The sequence below is a fragment of the Engraulis encrasicolus genome, chromosome 5 (assembly GCF_034702125.1).
Source record: "Engraulis encrasicolus isolate BLACKSEA-1 chromosome 5, IST_EnEncr_1.0, whole genome shotgun sequence".
Lineage (NCBI taxonomy): Eukaryota > Metazoa > Chordata > Actinopteri > Clupeiformes > Engraulidae > Engraulis > Engraulis encrasicolus.
Genome location: NC_085861.1, coordinates 29,346,688 through 29,369,616, shown reverse-complemented (window position 1 = coordinate 29,369,616; position 22,929 = coordinate 29,346,688). Strand labels below are relative to the sequence as shown.

General features: G+C 41.7%; 1 protein-coding gene and 1 long non-coding RNA gene across 2 annotated transcripts in view; one reads left to right on the top strand and one right to left on the bottom strand.

Moving 5' to 3' along the window:
• Nucleotides 1-3,538: 3,538 nt before the first annotated feature.
• On the bottom strand, nt 3,539-5,047 carry LOC134449226 (uncharacterized). The gene is made up of 3 exons (XR_010034919.1): nt 4,714-5,047; nt 4,194-4,292; nt 3,539-3,640 (listed from the first exon to the last, which is right to left on the bottom strand). It is a non-coding gene; the product is annotated as an uncharacterized LOC134449226 (long non-coding RNA).
• An 843-nt stretch (nt 5,048-5,890) lies between these two features.
• Nucleotides 5,891-22,929, top strand: part of LOC134449751 (NACHT, LRR and PYD domains-containing protein 3-like) — a 29,957-nt gene continuing 12,918 nt past the window's right edge. Inside the window, exons 1-5 of the mRNA XM_063199860.1 lie at nt 5,891-5,995; nt 19,892-20,087; nt 20,225-21,986; nt 22,075-22,245; nt 22,461-22,634. Coding sequence (XP_063055930.1) covers nt 5,891-5,995; nt 19,892-20,087; nt 20,225-21,986; nt 22,075-22,245; nt 22,461-22,634 — 2,408 coding nt within the window. The remainder of the gene's footprint in view (nt 5,996-19,891; nt 20,088-20,224; nt 21,987-22,074; nt 22,246-22,460; nt 22,635-22,929) is intronic.

Genomic DNA, 22,929 nt, shown 5'->3' with positions numbered 1-22,929 from the left:
TTTGTTTCTCATTTTTACAGTGAAAGTCTATTGACATTCTTCAAAAAAGACGGTTTGTGTAAGCTATACCCCGCCATTGGGAAATTAAACGGGAAAGTGTAGGTTTAGGCAATGTGATAGTTATTTTTTAATAGAAAGTAGCATGTGTGAATCCAGTTTCGCACGCAGGTGGACATACTCGGTTGCACTGGTTCTAATACACTGCGGTTGTCGGTTTCTGTTTCCTCTTGGTGCAAACTGTCTGCAAACTGTTCGAAATGTAAGTTTTTGGTGTGGGTCAATAATGTAACCCAATCAGGGTCATGACTGCTTTCTATTTAAACTTTGTACATGCTCTGCTCATGAGGGCGAGAGGGGGAGTAAGCTTAAAGTACGGGGGCTTGGGAGTTCATGTACTGCTTTAGATATTACCAGGCGACGACGAGGTACATCTTTCTCTGACTCTGATTGCAAGCAGATATTCGTTTATCGAAATATTGGTTCGTGGTATGTGTGGACCGTCTGAGGGAATTAACTATTGTGAACTTTGAAGGAAGAGGCGACTTAAAGTGGTGCACCGGTTTTCTTGTCTTGGTTGAAGTAATAATTGCTTAGCGTAGGACTGCATCATTCGACAGCATGGTTTCAGATTGTCTCTGTCGGCACCTTATCTGTCGCTTCTGCCTTATCTGTCGCTCTTGTCACCTGATTGGCTGAAATGAACGATCCATGTTTTAGAGGCTATCCGGGTTATTGCCTGTTCATAAACAATCGTATTCTAAGTTTTTCTGGCAGACTGTTCGTTTTTACTTAAAAACAAAGCACCGTGAAGCAGAACATTAACATTGAAATCGCGTCACATTCATCGATCTTGATGTACTGAAATGAATTCCGACACAGGCTTGTTATACCCCCTGATTTACTATGTTTACTGCTAAGCTAATGTAGCACGACACACGACACACGACTACCGGTACATTAAGTTTATATTGGCCGCGAAATATTTTACATCTGTAAGTTAATACAGTATACTATTTTACATCTGTAATCTATCTATAGCCTACTATTTCCACGATCTGCTTACCTTGATCCCCACAGATACCACGCAAAACGCTAAAATACGAGGGAATGCACTCATTGACTGAATATTGCTACTATGACAGACTGAGCAAGTGACTGGGTTACATTAACTTGCTTTTCGTTTTTACCTGGTAACAATTATATAATAATTGTATTCTCTACAACATAACAACGTTAAAATGCAACTAAGTAGAAGCTTGCAGTATTGGCAGGCAGTAGCCTATTTAAACAGTCTCAGCCATGCAACTGAGAGGTTGATTATGCTACAAAGATTATAAAAGAAAACTACCCCCCCCTCCCCCATGTACTACAATATATCTAGAGCCACATAAAACGGACACCAGTGTTTTATTTCACCTTCATTTTGGAATTCCCAGATGCCATTTTAAATAATCTGAAATAACTTGCAGTATTAAATGTGCCATTTATATTTAAAAAAAAAAAAAAAAAACTTATACACTGCATACCCCTAGACACAGATGCATACTTGAATAAAAATAACATTTTGTTAAACAGGTGCATGAGTAAGGGACAGCTCTTCCACATACCCATGTCATTGTAATGGGGGCAGGCGTTTGTTTACATTTCAAAAAAACATCTTCATTTATTCCCAATAACATTCAAAAGGTTATGCAACATCAGCAGACAACTAGCAAACAGACAGTGATACCGTTTGGGATAGTATTTGGATTAGGCCTATGTTAAGAAGGTTTTTAATGCAATCAAAGTCTGCCCCCATTAGAATAGCTCAGATCTCAGAAAGAGCTGAGTCAAAAAAATGCCAGCATCACCGGGTACTGACAAGTCAAGGGTAGCATGAGCTATACAACAGCATATTGAAATTGGCAGAAACTATCAAATGGTTGAGTAATCCAGTGCCACTTTGATGTTATGGCCATTCTAATTTACCAGAAATCACCAGACATAACCTTCCATTCATTTTCAATGTTTTTTTTTTTCTGGTGAGTTAGAATGTCCATACCACCAAAGCACCAAAACGTGGTATGGAAATCTATGGGACATAATGAAGAGGGAAGTGTGGGTGACCAGATCACAAAAAAAAAACAGCTGGCATCAAAGCATCAAGGATATCTGGGCTTCTATAACCCTGATGCAATGCCACTGCCCATTGACTTCAATGGTGCGACACCTTCCATTCTGACACACATTGAGACACACTGCCATGCAAAGCAAGTAAGAGTGTGGGAAGATATAATCACAAATAGTAGCTACATTCCTGTCCTGATGCATCTGCCAGATGGCAATCTAGCAAAGAACTTGTGCCGAGGGTGCAGTAACACATGGAGAACCATGATGTGATGCAGTATGTGATGGTTTATTAGCAGTTTTGTGGTTGTAGTGTCTTCTACAGGTTTCACAAGAAGTGTAGATTTTGCAGAGGTGTTGGTGGCCCATGAGTGGTCCTGGATGGTGCACCACCTTCACCGAATCTCCCCTGATGCTGATGAGTTGGACATGCTGGAAATGTCATCTAAAGTTTGGCAAAGAGAGAAGATTAGAGGAGAGTGTGTGTGTGTGTGTGTGTGTGTGTGTGTGTGTGTTATTAACCCATTTTAGCCTGATGCTGCACACACGATGCATTGTCCAAGGAGCCTGAAGTGACATGGGTGCATTCCAATATGCAGACTCCTGTCCATTCTCATGCAAGATGATGGTCTTGGCTTTTAAATGCAACTAATTTCATGTTTTTATGTGCCTCAGAGGCTGAGCAAGTTAGGTTTTTACCGCCCCTGGCAAAAAGTATGGAATCACCTGTCGTGGAGGATGTTCATTCAGTCATTTTTATTTTTTAGAAATATGATGGATCACAGACCCGACTCAGAACTGAACTCATTTCAAAGGGCAACTGTCTGGCCAAAAGAAATCATGAAAAGTAATTCCATTAGTAAGTAAGAGTTACTTTTTTAGAGCATGCATAGAGAAAAAAATATGGAATCACTCAGCTCTGAGGAAAAAAAATATGGAATCATGAAAAACAAACACACAAACAAGCACTTCAAAAACTTTTTCTGGATTTTGGAACAACGTACAGCCTCGGAGTAATAGTATTAATGAGAAAAAACGGTATCCTTTATCAATTTGGCTTCAAATGTCTCTGATTACAGTGACAGAACATCTTTACAGGTTGGGACCTTGCCATTGACCATTTAAAAGTGATACTGTCCCATTTTTGGAAATAAGCTCATATTACACATTCCCTTGACTGACTTTTACCTTTCTCCTGTACTTTCAACCGTTCTCTGAGAACGGCAGTGCAAATTTTACCTCCGAGCTAGCAGTTAACATGGACTCCTATGAGACCAGTTAGCCGCCAGCTGAAATGAGTTCAGTTCTGAGTCGGGTCTGTGATCCATCATATTTCTAAAAAATAAAAACGACTGAATGAACGTCCTCCACGACAGGTGATTCCATACTTTTTGCCAGGGGGGTTGTAATGGGTTGTAATAACCAACCTACCGTAGAGCACATTTGTTGTCAATACTTGAGTAATGTCGTTGACCGCCCTCCTCCTCCAGGTGAGCCATTCGTGTACATCCGTGGACTGGCAGCAACACAGCATCTGAACAGACAAAATCCAAGGCGACATTGCAGTACAAAACTATTAGATTACAGTCTTGCATTACTTTTTGTGGTAATGCAGTTATGAGTGTTACAACACACCCCAGTTGCAGGCTTATTATTGTGTTTCTGGGTTCACTCTGGGTGTGTGTAGAGTAGTTTATCTAAGTGGCCTCTGTCTTCAGTCTACAAGAAAGTAAGCTGTATCTGTTGTGTCTCATCTGAATTTTAATATAATACTCCTCTTGTAGAATATACCCCATGTGGACTTTGGGAATCATAGATGTTTTGACATTTATTTTTTCCACAATTAAGACCTCTGTGTCATATTCCCAAGGAATGGTAGCATCGCATCTGCTCTGCTGTGCTGAGTCAAAGTAATTCATAAGCCTACTGGTTGTGTTTTCCCTGCCCATTCACAACTTTGATGGCCTGCAATTTATTCAGATGTGTTCTACAACTTTTTGATGAAACTTCCATTTTACATTTGATACCACAAACTAGGCTTACTTGTTGTGCTGTGTGGATTTTTGTTGAGCAGGGATCTCACTTACCAATTAGCATGTTTTCCTCTTGTTACCAGCATCAGTCTGAACCTGACTGGACACCTGTGCACGTCACCATATGTGAACTCTGAGGGCAAGTGTAGAAGCCTGGCAAATAAAGACAGGAATAAGTCGGTCTCAGTATCACTGTAGGCTGTACAGCAGGGGTGGGCAACTTTCATTATAAGGTTGGCCAACATTTTTAATTATCACAATCAGTGGGCCACATCACCATGCACTTGAGAGAATTTACAAAAGGATACTTCACTTTTTCTTTATTTATACCTGAATGCTTACACTATTGATTTATAGGGGGTTAAAAACTGTCCTTTTTCTTTTTTTAAAAAGTGAGAAGTTGGGCTGCATGTGGCGCCCGAGCCTCCAGTTGCCCATCCCTGCTGTACAGTATCCTAACAGAAAGGCTCTCATAGTATTTCAAATAATGGTCTATATAAAAACTGGTTATAATAGGTACAGTGCAGCATAAACAGGGTTGAGGGGGTGGTTTATTTTATTTCGTTGTACCTACCGAGTAGTTTAGCCAATGTCTGTGTGACACGTTCATGCTGCCACCTCCACAGCATCCTCTTCACAACCGCAGGGGCAAAACACCTGAAAACATAATAATGTAATCCTTTTTCAGTCCAAGATATAGACTAGAAAATGAGTGACAGCATCACAATCAGGTATGCAAGTGTAGTGGACCCCCCATTTTTGTCTTTTTGTTATTCCCTTATTCTCACTCCCTGTCTTTTTGTTGTCCTGTCAGAAGTTGTCTTTTAGTTTAATTATGCTGTTGCACGTTTTCGCCAATAGATGGCATCATAGGACCAGCAATGAGTGCAGAGACCCTCTCTGGTGCAGTAGCCAGTGACTTCGGTCACATAAAGAACGAAACGTGGAAGTGACAGGCTTTGTTATGATACAGAAGGCAGCGGTGTCAGCTGTACAGTTATGCTGAGGAAAATGTAAATAAACAACGAACTCAGCAAAACTCAACACACTTGAGGACCTTATTCATTAAGTGTGCAACATAAGCATTCACGCAATAATGCCACCAGGTCACATTTAAGATTTAACTAGGAGTATTTTGTTATGGTTGCCGCCTGGTGCACCAGTCTCTCGCGTAATTTAGCTCCATCTTATCCCGCAACACGGTGTTTAGCCCCTCCGACTAATGTTTTGCAGCATGGGATGTTTTGCATGCATGTAACAAGTTGCGAGACCTAATAAGTCTTGGTTTTGAACTGCGATTCCTTCATTAGAACGGCTGGATAACTTGACCTTGGTGGACCTGACTGCTTGTGGCATACGTTGTCATTGCAAAGGTTCGTGAGATTAATAAATGGCATAGTCCTACTGATGCATTGTTTCATATTAGTCCAATCATCAATACATTGCTATAATTGTTGTCAAATGTAGTGATGCATTTTTGAATCTTTGAGCAGATGATAATAATGAAAATGAATGTTTTCCAATATATGTTTAGGTTGTAAATGATAATACAGGCATCAATTAATTTAAATGGCCATTTTCAAAACTGTGTGTGGCTATGTCCTCAGACCTTAATATCAGTTGGACTGCGGGCACCACTAAATAAGATGTTTATCTGGCTCTAAAGTATGCATTTGTCTTGTTGCACTTCTCTGTTTCAGATCAGGACTGAGGGTGTTGGTGCTTAGCAGCAGTGTGGCAGAGGAGAAATTATGAACCTGCACCACAGGAGCCGAGAACTGGAGGTGGGCGAACTGGTCCGACTCTACAGCCCGCAGCGGAGGAAGGGGTGCTGCGCGAAACTGGACAGCCGCTGGGTAGGCCACGGTCAAGTGCTGGAGCGACTTGGGGAGGTGATGTACCACACAGCAACCCCCCCTCCACACGCCCCATGACCACATGACCATTAGCCACACCTGACCACAGATACACGTTTGCGGACACCCCCACACAGTCCCCCCTTTCCCCTCCTCACACAGGACACACCCACACAGTCAAATGCAGAGCAGCCACCAACCAGGGGTAACAGACATGCTTGGGTACCCACCCACACATACACCCTGAACACCTCTCACTCTCTCCTCCCCTGGTGCACGGCGAGACTCTCCTTCGGCCTCCTTGACTAGACCAGAGGCGGAGATCACCCGCTCGCCTCAGGGACTTTTTGTCTTATTAACTTGTGGACTATTAAGCTCACGCTGTAACGGATGAAGTTCATGGTAATCTCGGGGCGAGGAACATTGACCTGAGGGGGTAATGTTGCGACAAAGGGACACTGAACAGGACCACTGTCACTCACAACACAGCGGTGGTTGACAGAATGAGTGGGCCACGGGACTGTTAAGTGATGGTATATTAGTGAATAAAACGGCACCTGGCTCAGAGTGAGTGTACTTCCTTAGCAGATACTACATTGGTGTATACTGTATTTTTGTTTTGTTTTAATCATACTCTGTTTTTGTTACACTTCTTGATATCCAAGTGTCTCTAAGTAACTTGTGGGGAACACGTGGTCAACACCGGTGTGATATTTACGGTGGCTATGTTTGTCTGTACTTGCTGTTTTGATGAAGAGTAAAAAGATTTTGGGGGAAAAATCTCATTTTGTGTTGTGTGTCTGAAATGGGAGTTAACTACGGTAAAAAAGCACATTTATTTTGGATCACCTCTTTTAGATTTCATTGAATGAATATACATTTATTTAGATCATTTAATATATGTATATTATTGTGGAAACATTAGATAAAGAACAAAGGAGATATGCACTCTGCGCTTCTAAATTGACAATACGGTGCAACCAGAGCAGGACTAAATAAGTGCAAAGGAAAAAGAATCTGGTGCCACACGGATGTCTATTTTCTGTTATTTCTTTTTTTCAGAGCAGTAACTGTACACAAGAGTTAAAGTATTTGTTGGCAAGTTCTGGGTGGTAGACTCTCCCACAACTGTGTTGATGCAGCCTGAATTGCATGAACACTCTCCAGCCTTCGTAGTTATTTCATGAATGTCTTATAAAGTCTCCATCCAGTGTCACTTCACTTGAGTAAACAAGTATTCATAGCCTGATAATCTGGTGAATATATTGGTGCAACCCGAATAGCATTTTTTTCTCACTCTGGCCTTCGTTATTATTTCAGGAATATCTTATGAAGTATACATCTAATGTCACTTTAGTTATCGGGTGCAACTGGAATGGCTTTAATTTACACTTAAGGTATAATTATGTCATGAATGTCTTATGAAGTCTACATCCAGTGTCACTTCACTTGAGTTAACAAGTATTCATAGCCTGATAATCTGGTAAATATATTGGTGCTACCCGAATAGCATTTTTTTCTCACTCTGGCCTTTGTTATTATTTCAGGAATATCTTATCTCTCTACATCTAATTGGTCAGGAAATGAAGAGATTGAGCTGCTAGTTGCATTGTGAAAACATCAGTTCATTGATTTTAAGGGAAAGGATGGATTTTGGGAGTGTGTAGGCTATGGTTTGGTTATGATGCGAAGATTCCATCCACCATCCCGTAACGGGCGAGTGCAGCGGAGCAGGTGGTGAGAAGCCCGGACGTGCAGCAGCTGGAGAACCGTAGGTCTGGGGAACACGCGTGCACATCGCAGGCAGACAGGTACACTGGCAGAGGACGAGGTAAATGGTGAACTGCGAATAGAACACTAGTTCTAGACTAGTGCTATTTGCAACCAACGGGTAGCTAACGAGACCCATAGTTGGCTACCCTGCCCGGAACGGGGGGCACTCGCCATTCCGACATCCCACCATTCCGACATGACGCCATTGCGACATCCCGTCATTCCGACATTTTGGTATCACCATTCCGACAATTTAATGTCACCATTCCGACACTTGTGGGGAGCTGTCCATGGTCATGGTGCGAGAGATCGCTCGTGCGTCGGCAGCAATCCACCCCCCCCCCCTTTTTTTCTTAAATGTAAAAAAAATAATGATGCCCACCAGCGCAGGATACATTTTCTTTTTTAAAAGTATTTTTGTGGGGCTTTTCAGCCTTTATTAGTTTTTGTGAGACAGGATAGTGAAGGAGAGACAGGAAGTGAGCTGGGAGAGAGAGATGGGGAAGGACCGGCAAAGGACCCGGACCGGGAATCAAACCTGGGTCGGCCGAGTGGTAGGCCTAAACGTGTGCCCTACCATATCAGCCACGGTAGGGCATGCGTTCTATTTTCTGTTTTGTCTGTGTTTTAATAACAATCTAAGAGTTGCCGTTGTGCACCTCTACAATGAAAAGATTATCTGCTTGATTTAAGTCTGCATTTTTCAAAATAAATATAAAACAGACATAACAATGTTGCCTGCTGTTTCGCTCTACCTGCTGGGCCTCACGCTGACAACCCCTGTTGAGGATCATTCAGGACAAAATGGAATGGACATTAGACCTACTTTTTACTGGATTACCTCACGATGCAATACTATGCAGAGTTCAGAATCTGCAAAATTTTACGGTAGATTACTGCAGAGCACCTCTTTGGTTTGCTTGAGTGTGAGGGCAGCCTGTGCCTGCTATGAGAGCAGGTGTGGATGGAGGCGCCGCGATCTCGCACAGTTGCGGCAGCTGGAGGCCACCGGAGTAGAACGATCAAGTGAAAGCCCAACTGCTGTGACACAGCACTCCACAGCACACAAGTGAACACAGCACACTGCACACACTGAAATTGCATTTATGCCTCACCCGTGCAAGGCATTGTGAATTACTCTCCTGTTGGTACTCCCGGGTAATATCCACCTCTAGCCAGGGCCTAAATGGACCCAGCTCGAAACACCATCTGATCTGGGAAGTAGCAACGGGTTACGCTTTGTTCATCTTAACGTGCGCAGGCTATTAAACAAGATAGACTCTGTTTGCATTTGGGCATGGCTGACTGGGATGTCATGGTTCTTTCATTTAATTGATTGATAAGCATGAGGAGATATCCCAGAAACCCAGTAGACCGTATCACCACGTCCACAACACAGGCATGCATGCACGCACGCACACGCACACACACACACACACACACACACACGGTTGAAAAGGTGAATGTGAGGTATACAATGTTAAGTGTACACATGCGCACGCACGCGCACGCACACACACACGATTGAAAAGGTGAATGTGAGGTATACAATGTTAAGTGTACACATGCGCATAGATGGATACACAGTTTAGTTTGCCAAGTTAGCCCCACAGCAGACAGTCATTTCATAATGAAAACCACCCTTCCTCTTGACCCTGTCATCATCATTAATACTACACCTTTGGATATCCATTGTACATACCCCCCACAACCCCCCCCCCCCCCCCCCCCCCTGATCCCCCCCCACGCACACACACGCACACGCACACGCACACGCACACGCACACACACACACACACACACACACACACACACCTAGACTAGACACACCTTGGGAGCCTCCTGGAAGTTGCCTGGCATGTTCATGGAGAAATTAATTAAGTGGCTCCGACTGCATTGTATTGTAGCTTGCAGCTCTACGCCTCTGGGACAGTTTACGTCCTGATATCAGATCTGCTCTCACGACTGGTGCTTTTAACCCCTTAAGACACTGTGTTATACATTTGCTGTTAGCAGAATAGCAATGACCAAGCCATAGTGCATTGCTTAAGGCCTTGTGTCGTGTTTTAGTAGTGTAGCACTAGGGTAGTTAACTTTTCAATGACTGTTGTTACACTGGTGGAACGGTGTGCCGGTAGCTAAAACCCATCTATTGCCCCTTAGATTTTCATCTCTTTTATCTTGCCTCTTTATTGCACTTGGTGTTTACTTTTAGCCTTTGCCTCTTATGTCCTGTAAGACACTTACCCTAACTGCCTTTAGCATTTTTATGTATTTATATTGCTCTTAGCACACTTTATGTATCTTATTGTCAATGCTGTCAGTGTTTTGCCACTATACACTAACTGCTTTTAGCATTTTTATGTATTTAAATGGCTCTTAGCACACTTTATGTATCTTATTGTCAATACTGTCAGTGTGTTGCAACTGTACACTAACTGCTTTTAGCATTTTTATGTATTTAAATTGCTCTTAGCACACTTTATGTATCTTATTGTCAATGCTGTCAGTGTGTTGCAACTGTACACTGCATGCAGATGTTTTGTCTATTGGAATGCCTCTAAAATGTACGACTCATATGCTGTATTGCTTTTATTTATTTATTTTTTTTTTTTGTTTTTTTTTGTTCTGGCTAGACACTGTACAACAGCTTGGTTAGTTTTGCACTCCTTTTAAATGTACTTTATAAATAAAAGTTACTTACTTACTTACTTACTTACTTATTTACTTATTTACTTACCTACTTGCTTGCTTGCTTGCTTACTCACTCACTCACTCACTCACTCACTCACTCACTTAATTACTTACTTACTTATTTACTTACTTAGGCTTACTTACTTACTTACTGCTTTTATTCATTTTTGCTTTTAAATGTACTTTATAAATAAAAGTTACCCACTCACTTACTTACTTGCTTACTAACTTGCTTTGCCCACAATTATTTGAGACTCAATTTGAACTGGAGGTTCAGCATGTAGTCTTCAAATAGATCTCTCCAAATCCAAACCCACCTGAGCGATGCTGACCCAGCTCATAATAGCCTGACTGATGCCTTGCACAACATAATGTTACTGTCCCTTTAATATGGAGAATAGCGTTATCTAAGACACAATAAAGCTTTGAAAACAGCTTGCATCCAGGAGACAAAGTTCATTCTGTAACAGGTGTCGACAAGCTCTAGTGGATTATGTGGTGACACGGAGGTCAAAGTAGGTGCAGTTATTTGTGTTTTTACACTTAACGGTTTTTGCTGTTGTTACGATTCACTTACACATTTCATTGGCATTATTGTAAAGGCATATTTTTTTAATATATATGTTCTATGTCTACTGCTGCCCAGTCTTGCACTTTATATGTCTGAAAGGGTATTGTATAGGTACTCTAGATGTAATGTATGTATACTGTCTATGTCTAATTGTCTATGTCCACACCTAGAGATATGTCTGTCTGTATGGGAAAGTAAGAAACGCAATTTCAATTCTTATTATGACAAGCGCATGTAAAGAAATTGACAATAAAACCGACTTGACTTGACACATGGTAGCATCTGGATTTTGATGGTCGGTTGTTTTTCTCAACTACAATGTAATAGTTTAACCAACACCTGCAGTGAATGCCTCATTCATATTTCTAAACCCACATGTTGCCCTAACGAGTCACGAGTTTCAAATTTGTACATTAACTGAGTGGAGGTTTTATGTCCCCTCATAGGCAGAGCTGTCATTCAAAATGGGTTCCGTATGTGTCAGTATCTGTCGTGGGTGGTGGTTGACTGAATAAAGGGTGGCTGTTGGCAGTTGAGTAATCATTAACTGTGTCAGGTGCTAGACTCATATTCACTATATGGACAAATCTCACGGTTTTCCATTGCAACATTTCTTTACTGGCAGGAATTAGCGTTAGAGATGGGTTTTAATCTAGAAACAAACATTATCTGTTGATCAAAAATAAACTTTCTTCATCGACAGGTTAGAATTGGGGATAGATTTTGGTTTAGGCACAGTTTGACATTGATCTCAGATAAAGAACCTGTGAGGAGAGAAATGTCCATCTTGATGATTTTATGAGCAGAGAGTTTTTGTCCGCATTTGTCGGACGCTCACTAACGTCATGTGTGAGTACTGATGGTTGTCTGCCTGAAATGGCATATTCATGGCCTTGGCATATAGACCCCTTTCCTGTTTGTACGCAGATGTGACGTAATCAGGCTGTGTGCAGTGCACACATTGTTAGAGCAGACACCACCATGTACTGCACATTTGTAAAGAACTAGCCAGGTGATTTTTTTTCCGAAATAAGAAAATGGATGGTCACAATAATTTCAGATATGAAGTGGGCTCCATAGACACAGGCATTCCTAATGGTGTTCTCAATCCAGTTGGTACGTTTAATTTCTTGTAACCACAAACAAACATCTCCTATGCTTCTGGAACTGCCTATTCCCCCTCAGAATAGCGTAACAGATTTAGGATCTCTATTTTATACAACCATACACACTGGATGGCAGGTCTTCTCTCTTAAGGGTCTGCACTGTCTGTTTGTGTGTGTGTGTGTGTGTGTGTGTGTGTGTGTGTGTGTGTCTGTGTGTGTGTGTGTGTGTGTGTGTGTGTGTGTGTGTGTGTGTGTGTGTGTGTGTGTGTGTGTGTGTGTTTGAGCCAGCAATGCGTGCACACTCACAGTAAGTGACAACACAATTATGCCTCATTTACATGGTTTATTTATTTAATACATTTATTTTCCTTCGGGATCAGTAAATTATATCCTATTTGATACAAGTAATGTAGATTTAATCACTGGTTCTCAAACTTCCTTTTTCCTTACAGTGATACTGTTATTTAGCAGTTATTTGAGTTATTTAGTTTAACTGTATTATTTGTTTTTCATTTAGACATTGTGCTTTTTTCTACAATATGAAAGCAGGAAAGCAATGCTGAATTACCCCAACAGCTCAGCCTAACTCAGTCTAATTGTCATGGTAAAAAATCACTTAAAGTGATACTGTCCCATTTTTTTTTAAATAAGCTTATTTTACACCTCCCATTGAGTTAAATAATGGGTTTTACCCTTGTCCTATACTTTCAACCGTTCTCTGGGTATGGCTGTGCAAATTTTACCTCTGTGCTAGCAGTTAACATTGAGTCCTATGAGACCAGCTGGCGGCTAACTGGTCTCATAGGACTCAATGTTAACTGTTAGCTTTGAGGTAAAATGTGCACTGCCATAACTAGAAAACGTTTGGAAGTACAGGAGAACGGTGAAAGCCTATTATTTAACTCAAGTGGAGGTGTAAAATAAGATTATTTCCAAAGATGGGACAGTATCACTTTAAGCCTACTTTTAGCTGCCTATTGCTCGAGAGATTAATCAACACCTTCAATAGTTTACAGGGCACAAAATGTGTTTCAATAGCTTTAATCACATTACATATGTTGCTGGATTTCTGTAAATGCAATGTTCACAAATTAGGATATATTTTGGTAACATCACATCCACAATGCTGAGAAAATCACACACACACACACACACACACACACACACACACACACACACACACACACACACACACACACACACACACACACACACACACACACACACACACACACACACACACACACACACACACACACACAAGCTGCCATTCCAGTCTATCAGTGTGTGTGTGTGTGATATGAATTTTCTGCCTCGTGTGTGTGTGTATGTGTGTGTGTGTGTGTGTGTGTGTGTGTGTGTGTGTGTGTGTGTGTGTGTGTGTGTGTGTGTGTGTGTGTGTGTGTGTGTGTGTGTGCTGTGTGTAGTAAACTGTGGGCTCTTTCTGCTCTACAGTCATGTCACAGAGACCAGGCTCATCTGCAGAGAGCTCTTTGTCATTGAGGAGTGACAAGTCAAGAGATGGAAACTTTCCAAACTTCAGAGAGGACAACGTGTCACCTGACCACAGGTGTGTTAAGGCCCTCTTGCAATCCTCTACCCAATATTACATTTTTTTCTGTTTGCTAAAGCACTTTTGCAAAACTCTTCACATGAATACAGCAACCTCACATCAAATCAGTTATACTGAGTAGACAGCAAAAACCATGGCTGTGGCCATGACTGCTGATGTATGATGTTCATGACGTATGTTATTATGCTCCCAGGTGTGTTCACTTATTGGCCGGTAACACACCAGTCATCTGAAAACTGACTGAAAACCCTCAAAGTGAATAATCTGGCCTGTCGGGTTAGGTCAGAATGTGCAATTGTCAGAAGGGGGCGAACTCATGATTACAGTCCCAGGAGCACGAGTCAAATAAAGGTTTAAAATGTATCAAAAGTTTATTAAAGTTACAAGAATAAAAAAACGGACAGAAAATTGGGCACCTTGAATGTTTCACAAAAGTCACAAATGCAACAAATAAATAACAATTATACACAATCTACACCCCATGCAGAGTTAGTCAGCACAGCAAAAATAGTCTAAATAGGCAAACAGAATACTAAACTACTCACAGGCAATCTTCCGTATAAATAGTAAAATGCACACAGTACCATATACTACTGTCACCAGATAATAGGTTACAGATGATAATGTTTACAAAATGAATACAATCTTCACCATTCACAACTCAAAACAAAAAGGTAATAGAAACGTTCTCTACGAGACAGTCACGGCGCGCAGCCAGTTCAGCCCTTTTCCGTGGTGAGAAGGGGCGTGGTTGACACGGGTTTCCCTCCAGGTGCGGGCTTGTGGAGTGACTTCACGGGGGATCCCGGAAACCGCTGGACCTCGGCAGATGACAGACCAGGAATTAGCAACAGGTCAAGTACGTGCAGAAAGCAATTTCAAACACACACTGTCCTGCACAAAAGCTGTGGATTGCCATAGGGAGGCTCCGCGGCGTCGACTCGGCAGCACTCCCGACTCAGACAGGTCCACCTCTGGTTAAGGGCGGGTTATACTTCCTGGCAGTGCCACGGAGTGAGCTTGACGCAGCCATGCAGTTAATTTTGATTTATGCCTTGTTTTGAAGGGCGGTCTGCACAATGTCATTTCACGCTCAAACTGCCTTCAATACAAAGAGTAATCTAGATGTGTCGGTTGTGTTTTAGCTTCACAGACTCGACGACAATGAAAATGAAATCTTTATGTGACCTACATTTTTGATCACACTGGCAACCACCGTGGTAGTTTGGAACCATGGCCGTAGCCAGCCATGTGAAGTAGGCGAGGTCCATTTTATTATTAATAATATAAATTAAAAATGAATTCATAAAATAAATAAATATAGGCTACACAGGCCTAGGCCTAGGCCTATATATAGGGCCCTCCTCTATGAATGTATTGGCCTAATGTGAAATACTAAATATGTAGACATGTATAATAATAAATATGTTGTAGTTTTCAGCCAACTCAGCCTATTCCCTTTGAATTTGAACTTTGTAAGGACACTAAAGTTTGACCCAGAAGTTGCACAATAAGCTACATCCTCAGATGGCAAGTTGCTCAGCCATTCATATTTTTTCTCCCAATGAAATTACACTTCAGCTGTTTTCCTCCACAGATACAGGGATAGCTATCTCTGTAGTGCAAACCACCTATTTTGGAGTAAACATTTTTCTTCCTAGAGTCGCATCAAACGTTTTGTTTTAATTTAGTTGTTGTTATAGTTCTTCACAAGCGCAGAAGACAAAAGTCTATCAACGAGAAAGAAAAGTAGCCTATCCTCCGCGCTCCTGAGCCATCTGGTGCGTCACGGCTATGCAGACGCAGTTGTCACGGGCAGAGGTGCATCAATTGCCACCAGGCAAGGCAGGCAGCCGCTTGGGGCCCCCAAACTCCTAGATAGTGATTTACAGCCCACATTTTACCACAGTAGTCGCGATTTTGGTTCAAATACTCATTTTTAATAGAGGACGATCCTCCCTCAAAATAATAAAGCCATATCTTCCAGTATAAATTACAGAAAACAAAACATATTTATTATATCTTTGTTATATAATTGTTAGTATTTTATAGCTATTTAGCGATAAAAGCATATACTTCAGCGATTCTAATTCACATAATAGACCTTGGAGGACCGTCCTCCCTTCCATCCTCTTTGACTTCCATTGTAAATGGTGAAATTTCGGCCGTAGCGCGGGCTTTACGGTGCCCATCCACTAGTCAGTTTTACGCAAGCCGTACCAACGCATTCAATTCATTTTCAATGAAATGCGGCATATCGTCGTTACCGGACTCGCAATGCATGTTGGGATTCCGGCACGGCGAGCGCGGCTCCGGTGGCACGTCAAAAAGTTGAGCTCTCCTGAAAGTTATGCAAATTAGCAGCGGCTGACGGACTGCGTTACCCAATGACTGTTGATTACATGAAGATGTCCCATGATACCTGTGGTCATCACGAAGGTGCATTTCCCTCGGTAAAATTAGATTTTTGACATCTGTCGAACTTTTGGATGTACAAAATATAGACTACAAGCATGTATGTTGCATGTGCTTATGATGCCTGGGTTCAAATGATTATGTTCGATTTCGACCATAAGCACAACAACACGAGGCCAAGCTGTGTGTGAAAAAACACATGTGCCAAGTTCGGTAAGAGCATTTTGAACTGTAATTTAGGGGCAGTTGGTTTGCTATATGGATAAAAACGGCTAGAAATGTAGATTGATATACTTCCTGTGTAGAACTCCCGGGCCGAGCGAGCTGTAGTAGCAGTGCGTCGACACTGGGACATCCAGTACGTCGAGCTGCGATAACGTAACGCTATAATGGATCTCCGGCCTTACTTTTTAACATTGAAGTGAATGGAGCTTAGGGAGGACTGTCCTCCCTTTAGGCGGGTCTAGAGCCATGGAAGTAATCTGCCTATGAGCGAAGCTGAATTTATCAAAAGCCAATCAGAATATGACGAGTTGGGTTGACAGACGACAAGCATGGACTCGGTCGTCATGACAACGATATACAAATGTGAGAAGAATGCGGCAGCAGCCAGATAGTGGGAAGTTTGGAGTAATTGGCGAATGTTTTATGAACCCTTAATAAATACAAAGGAAAGATCGACTGTTTTCATGTTGGTTTCAATATCACTCCCTGGATTTAGATTAAAAACCGAATGGAAAGGTCAGTGTGTTTATATCAGTCACTCACGCCACTCGACCACTACACACTGCAAGCGACGCGCGGATGCAAACGCATTCATGATTCAAATGGTCGGACCATCGTTTTTAAAAGGTAGTCTTGTTTCAGCATGTCCTACGTGCACAAATAATAGTCTCAATGCTTGTCTTTGCGTTTCTCATTCGTGCTTTTCCCCCAAAAGAGGGTTATTTACAAATGGGAATAAGAATGATTTTGGCTGCACATGAATGCACTGACCCTAGACTGGCGTTCTTTTTTCCCTCCTCAAGACGAGAAACATATGTTATCTTATGTTATTATATGGTTGTGACGTCATCGGTCGAATGCTCCATTCATTTCAACGGGGCTCCCCAACGTTCGCACGTCTGTTATTTTTCGATAACGGACGGGTTGGTCTATAACAGACCGCTGTCAATGGCAACAAGACTTTTCACTGCTAAAGCGACTTTTCAACAAGACTCTAATCAGCTGCTGTGATAGACAACACCTGTTGTCCTGGCTACCTAGCTGTTGCCTAGCGGTGTTCCACAACGGCACTGTTTTGTTTTGCGCAGCAACAATCTTAACACTAAATAGCCCTAAAGAAATGTCCCCGCCATGTATGAATCATTTAAGTATATCCATATAATAAGCGGGTTAACTTTCGGCGAGTCGGTCGCTTTGTGGAATAGCAGCACTTCAGAGAGAACAAGACCCCTCCGCTCCGCGTCGGGGTCTAAAGATTCTCTCTGTCGTGCTGCTATTCCACGGTAGCGACCTTCTCGCCGAACGTTAACCCTTACTTATCATAATCATATCATATATGACAGCACGAAGCTCTGCATATAGGTGGTGGGCCCAGTCTCATATCTTGTCAGTTCGTTGGTGTTAACGAGTGGCAACTTTATTTTTGCTTATATAACCCCCTGACAACCCATTAATCAATATTTTGGCTGTTGCCATCCTCAAAACTTGCACATTGATTTATAAAAATGACAACAAAAACTAGCTTACCGAGTGACGTCACGTCAATGCAAAGTCAACGAGGCAGAATACATGCTACCCGGAACCGTCATATTTCATGGCAAAAAATTACAAGTTGGGGGGGTAAGTTGGCTCACTTGTTGTGTACATGCAAAAAAAAAATATTTTTCTCAAACTTTCAGGAGTGCTCTTTTTCGCTGTTAGTGTTCGACTGTCTGACCATCATTGGGCAACGAGAGATAAATGTCAAAAAGATGACAGGTCTGTTCCCTCAAAGCAATAGAGCAATGAGGTGACGGGGTAGATCAATTCGCCAAAAAACTACGTGTCAGTAAAGAAATGCAAGCTGTGTTATTTTTTCCAGTAACAGGAAAATGGTCAGGAATGAAATGCCTACGTTGTTTCAATGATTAGGTGAATTATCTGCCTATGAAAAAAGCCCGATAGCCTATGCGGATAAATATTCCCTTTTCAACTTTGAGGGGCGGAGACTTCCCATTGACTGTGCATTATGTGACGTCACCCCCAGTCTTTTTTATTTTCGTTATTTTTTAAGATCAACGTGCAACTTTTCAGCGTGGCAACAGCCAGAATATTGCTTTACATATTGTCAGGAGGTCATATTAGAAAAATCAAGTTGTCACTCGAGAGTGAGAACAAAACTCGTTTTCTACAGGAGCTACGAAATCTAACCCACCGTCTAATAAAAAGTCTCTGGCTAAACTTCTAACATGTAGCCTAGGCCTACATCATGTTATGTAGTTTCATTTGGGTGGAATTAGGAACACTTGGCATGGATTTACGAAGTAATCTGTACAACGTATTTCTTTGTGAAATAGCCAGACGCACGCTGTTCCATACGCTTGCCAGCGCCTCCTCCTTCCACAGCTGTCGCTCTCGCAGGTAGGCCTACCGTCAAAAGCAAAACGGATAGGCGACCACAACCATAGGCCACGTACCACGTTACGGATCATAAATAAGATGTTAAAAATAAGATAATGGAGGGGGTTTAAAATGTTTAAAAATCTGTAAGAATATGTTGGAAGGAGTTGAGTTTAAAACCCTTAGGCCTAGGCTATACAAGTCACTCAATGTCCTAGGCATTCCTATAGGGTCTTCAGAATTGTCCATTTTTGCCTATGGTTAAAAAAACAAAAAAACACAACTGACAGGGTGAAATGCCATGCTGCCTTTGGTCAAAGTTAGATATGCTCCCTATGAAACTTTCTACTTTCTATAATATTTTCCTTCACTCTTCTCTTTCTTTCCCCTCAAACACTTTGGGCAGTTATGTATGATAATATATTATACAAAGTTTGTTGCAATTATTTTATAGATGTCATAAGTCAGCTTTCCAGACAACACAATGCCATATCAGTTAAGTTACCTAGTAGGCCTACAACCTAATACTAAGCATCTGCCATTACTAACCCCATTTACTCGCATCTATCCAACTGACCACCTCCTTGTCCTCCCTAATTTTTATGACCAAAAGACGCCACTGCTACACATACTGTATTTATCATAAGACTTTGGTGTACTTAAAATCTCCTGGTTCACAATGAAGCTGTATGGGCTGGCAAGTAAATTATTATGTCTGTGGTATACAGTCATGGAGAAGATATCAGAGACTGTGTTCGGCCATGAGAAAGCTTTTACAGAATGTATAATAACTTTTTATTATTTAAATTTTGGGACTCTTTCTATACTATCTAATTCTTGAATATGCGTGAATTGTGTCCAGTTTACTCTGTTTTATCTTTCAGAAAGCAAAAAAAATGTACCAGTGGTCAGAATGAACAGGAGATTCTAACTCGTGTATTCCAGGTAAGTGAATGTGATTGAATCTGCATGGTTTTTCAATATGAATTAACCAAACCCATGGCAAATGCGTCAGTCCTCAAGCATCATCATTCTACATAGGTAGGTCAGTAACCATTTGAAAGACGAGTTTAAAAAAAAAAAAAATACTGTAAATAAGATTGTTCATAGTATTCATATACTACACATGGATTCATTTGTACTTGTATGGTGTGCTTCAGGTGATTGAGAAAAAGATCATAGCATTTGTGAAGAATGAACTGCAAAGATTTAAGAGGATTCTTAGTCCAGATAACCAAGAAAACTTAAAGAGAAAAGATGAGGATGAGACTGATGCCAGAGAAGGTGCTCTCAAGATGGCACTACACTTCCTATGGGAGATGGAGAGGACAGATCTTGCTGACAAACTGAAAGAACGTAAGAATGCCCCATAATCTGTCATTTCCGTCTATTATTTGTATCACTGATGTGTGAATAAAATAGCATTATGTTCAAGGAAAAATAGTATTTTTTATATTAGTGGTTGTTCATTATTTATTTTGTTTGTGGACCAGATGAGCTGGATGTACTTTGTCGGGCTGAATTGAAAATACATCTCAAGAACAAGTACCAGAGTGTGTTTGAAGGAATCCCAATGCAAGGAAACTCTGCCCTGCTCGACAAGATCTACACAGAGGTCTATATCACAGAGGGAGGAAGTGGAAAAGTAAATGAGGAGCATGAAGTCAGGCAGATCGAGTCCCTATCCAAAAGACCAGTTGGAAGGGAGAAACAAATCAAATGCAGTGACATCTTCAGGCCCTTACCTGGTCAGGACAAACCAAGCAGAAGAGTTATGACAAAGGGGGTTGCTGGCATTGGTAAAACCATCTCGATTCAGAAGTTTATCCTGGACTGGGCTGAGGGAAAAGACAACAAAGACATCCATTTTATATTCCCATTGCCTTTTAGGGAGCTCAACCTCATGAGGGGCACACAGCTCTCTTTGATGGGTCTCCTTCACCACTTCTTTCCAGAGCTGAAGCAGTTAACCTGTGATGGTCAAGAGAAGTATAAATTATTGTTCATCTTTGATGGTCTGGATGAATGTCGACTCCAACTAAACTTTCAGAAGAATGAAAGTTGGACTGATGTGACGGATGTCACTTCATTGGATGTACTCCTGACAAATCTCATAAAGGGAAATCTGCTTCCCTCTGCTCTACTTTGGATCACCTCCCGACCAGCAGCGGCCAGTCAGATTCCACCTGATTGTGTTGACCTTGTCACAGAGATCCAGGGCTTCAATGACGCACAGAAGGAGGACTACTTCAGGAACAGGTTCAATGATGAGAGCTTTGCAAGCAGAATAATGTCCCACATTAAATCATCAAGAAGTCTCCACATCATGTGCCACATACCTGTGTTTTGCTGGATCACTGCTTGTGTTCTTGCGGTGATTCTTGGCTCTACAGGAGGACGGCAGCTTCCAAAAACGTTGACAGAGATGTACACATATTTCCTGATCTTCCAAACAAAACAGGCCAGTCAAAAGTTTGATAATGTGCATGAACTTGAACCACAATGGAACAGGAATCTTATCCTTGCTCTTGGAAAGCTAGCCTATGAACAGTTGGAGAAGGGAAATCTGATCTTCTATGAAGAGGACCTGGAACAATGTGGAATTGATATCAAAGAAGCAGCTGTGCACTCTGGTGTCTGCACCCAAATCTTCCGACAGGAATCTGGAATTTTTCAAGCAACAGTGTTCTGCTTTATCCACCTGAGTATCCAGGAGTACCTTGCAGCGCTGTATGTGTTTCTGATGATGGCAACTGAAAGGAAAAATGTGATCTCCACTCACAAACTCGAACAATCCATGACTATTTTACACAAGAGTGCTGTGGTCAAAGCACTGGAGTATAAAGATGGGCGCTTTGACCTCTTCCTCCGGTTCCTTCTTGGTCTTTCTCTGGAGTCAAACCAGACTCTCCTGCATGGCCTTCTGAAGAGAGGAGAGAGACATATTGGCAATGCTGAAACAATCAGTTACATTAAGGAGAAGATCAGGGACATCCCTTCATCAGAGAGAGTGATCAATCTTTTCCACTGCCTGAATGAACTGAACGACCACTCTTTAGTGGAGGAGATCCAGAGCTTCCTGAGTGCAGGGACACTTTCTGAAGCCCAGCTCTCACCTGGCCAGTGGGCAGCTCTAGTGTTTGTGCTGCTGACGTCAGACCAGAAGCTGGATGTGTTTGACCTGAAGAAGTACATCAGGTCTGATGAAGGTCTCCGGAGGCTGAAGCCAGTAGTGAGGGAATCCGAAGCAATTCTGTAAGTTAGTATTCCTAGAGAAAAGGGGTTGATGACTTTTCGGTATTTTCTACCTGTACAGTCACGTATGGCTTTTATCCTCTTTCAGGCTTGATAGCTGTGGGCTCAGTGAAATGAGCTGTAAAACAATGGCATCTGTCCTCTGCAAAGCATCTAAAGTGAAGAAACTGGATCTCAGCCACAACCGTATTGGAGATATTGGAATTGAAAAAGTTTGTGGTGGGCTGAAGAACTCAAACTGTGCATTGAAGTCACTCCAGTAAGAAATGTTTATATTTCAGCATTAACTCTTACATAATGTAACTTCACTGGGTCTTCTGCTGTACTTACAGAGCTCTTAAAGATTTGTGTTTAAATATTAAAAATCATAAACATTGGTCTTGGCGTACAACACAGTGTTGTAAAATATTTGCAAATAATGTATATTATATGTATGCAATAGCAATAATGAATAATTAAGACTCTTCTATTCAGGCTGGAGGACTGTGGTGTAACAGGCAAAGGATATGCTGCTCTCGCCTCAGCTCTCAAATCAAACCCTTCACACCTGGAGGAGCTGGACCTGAGAGGAAACGACCCTGGAAAATCTGGAGTAAAGCTCCTTTTGGAATTACAGCAGGATCCTGCCCATAAACTTCAGAAACTGAGGTAAGATTATGTCATGACATAGAACATCTCTTGATGCACATGTCTGATGTTCTTTAGAGTGTATGTTTAGGATTTGTTTGACACAGTTTTGTGTGCCCTACTGGGAGAGATGATACATTTTATTCTGTAATGATGTTGGATGTTACACGCATCTATGTCAGGGGTTTATTCTGTAATGTTGTTGGATGTAACATTTTATTCTGTAATGATGTTGGATGTTACACGCATCTATGTCAGGGGTCAGCAAATAAGTTTGAACCCAGGCCAATTTTATTTCTGACAATTTCATCACGTG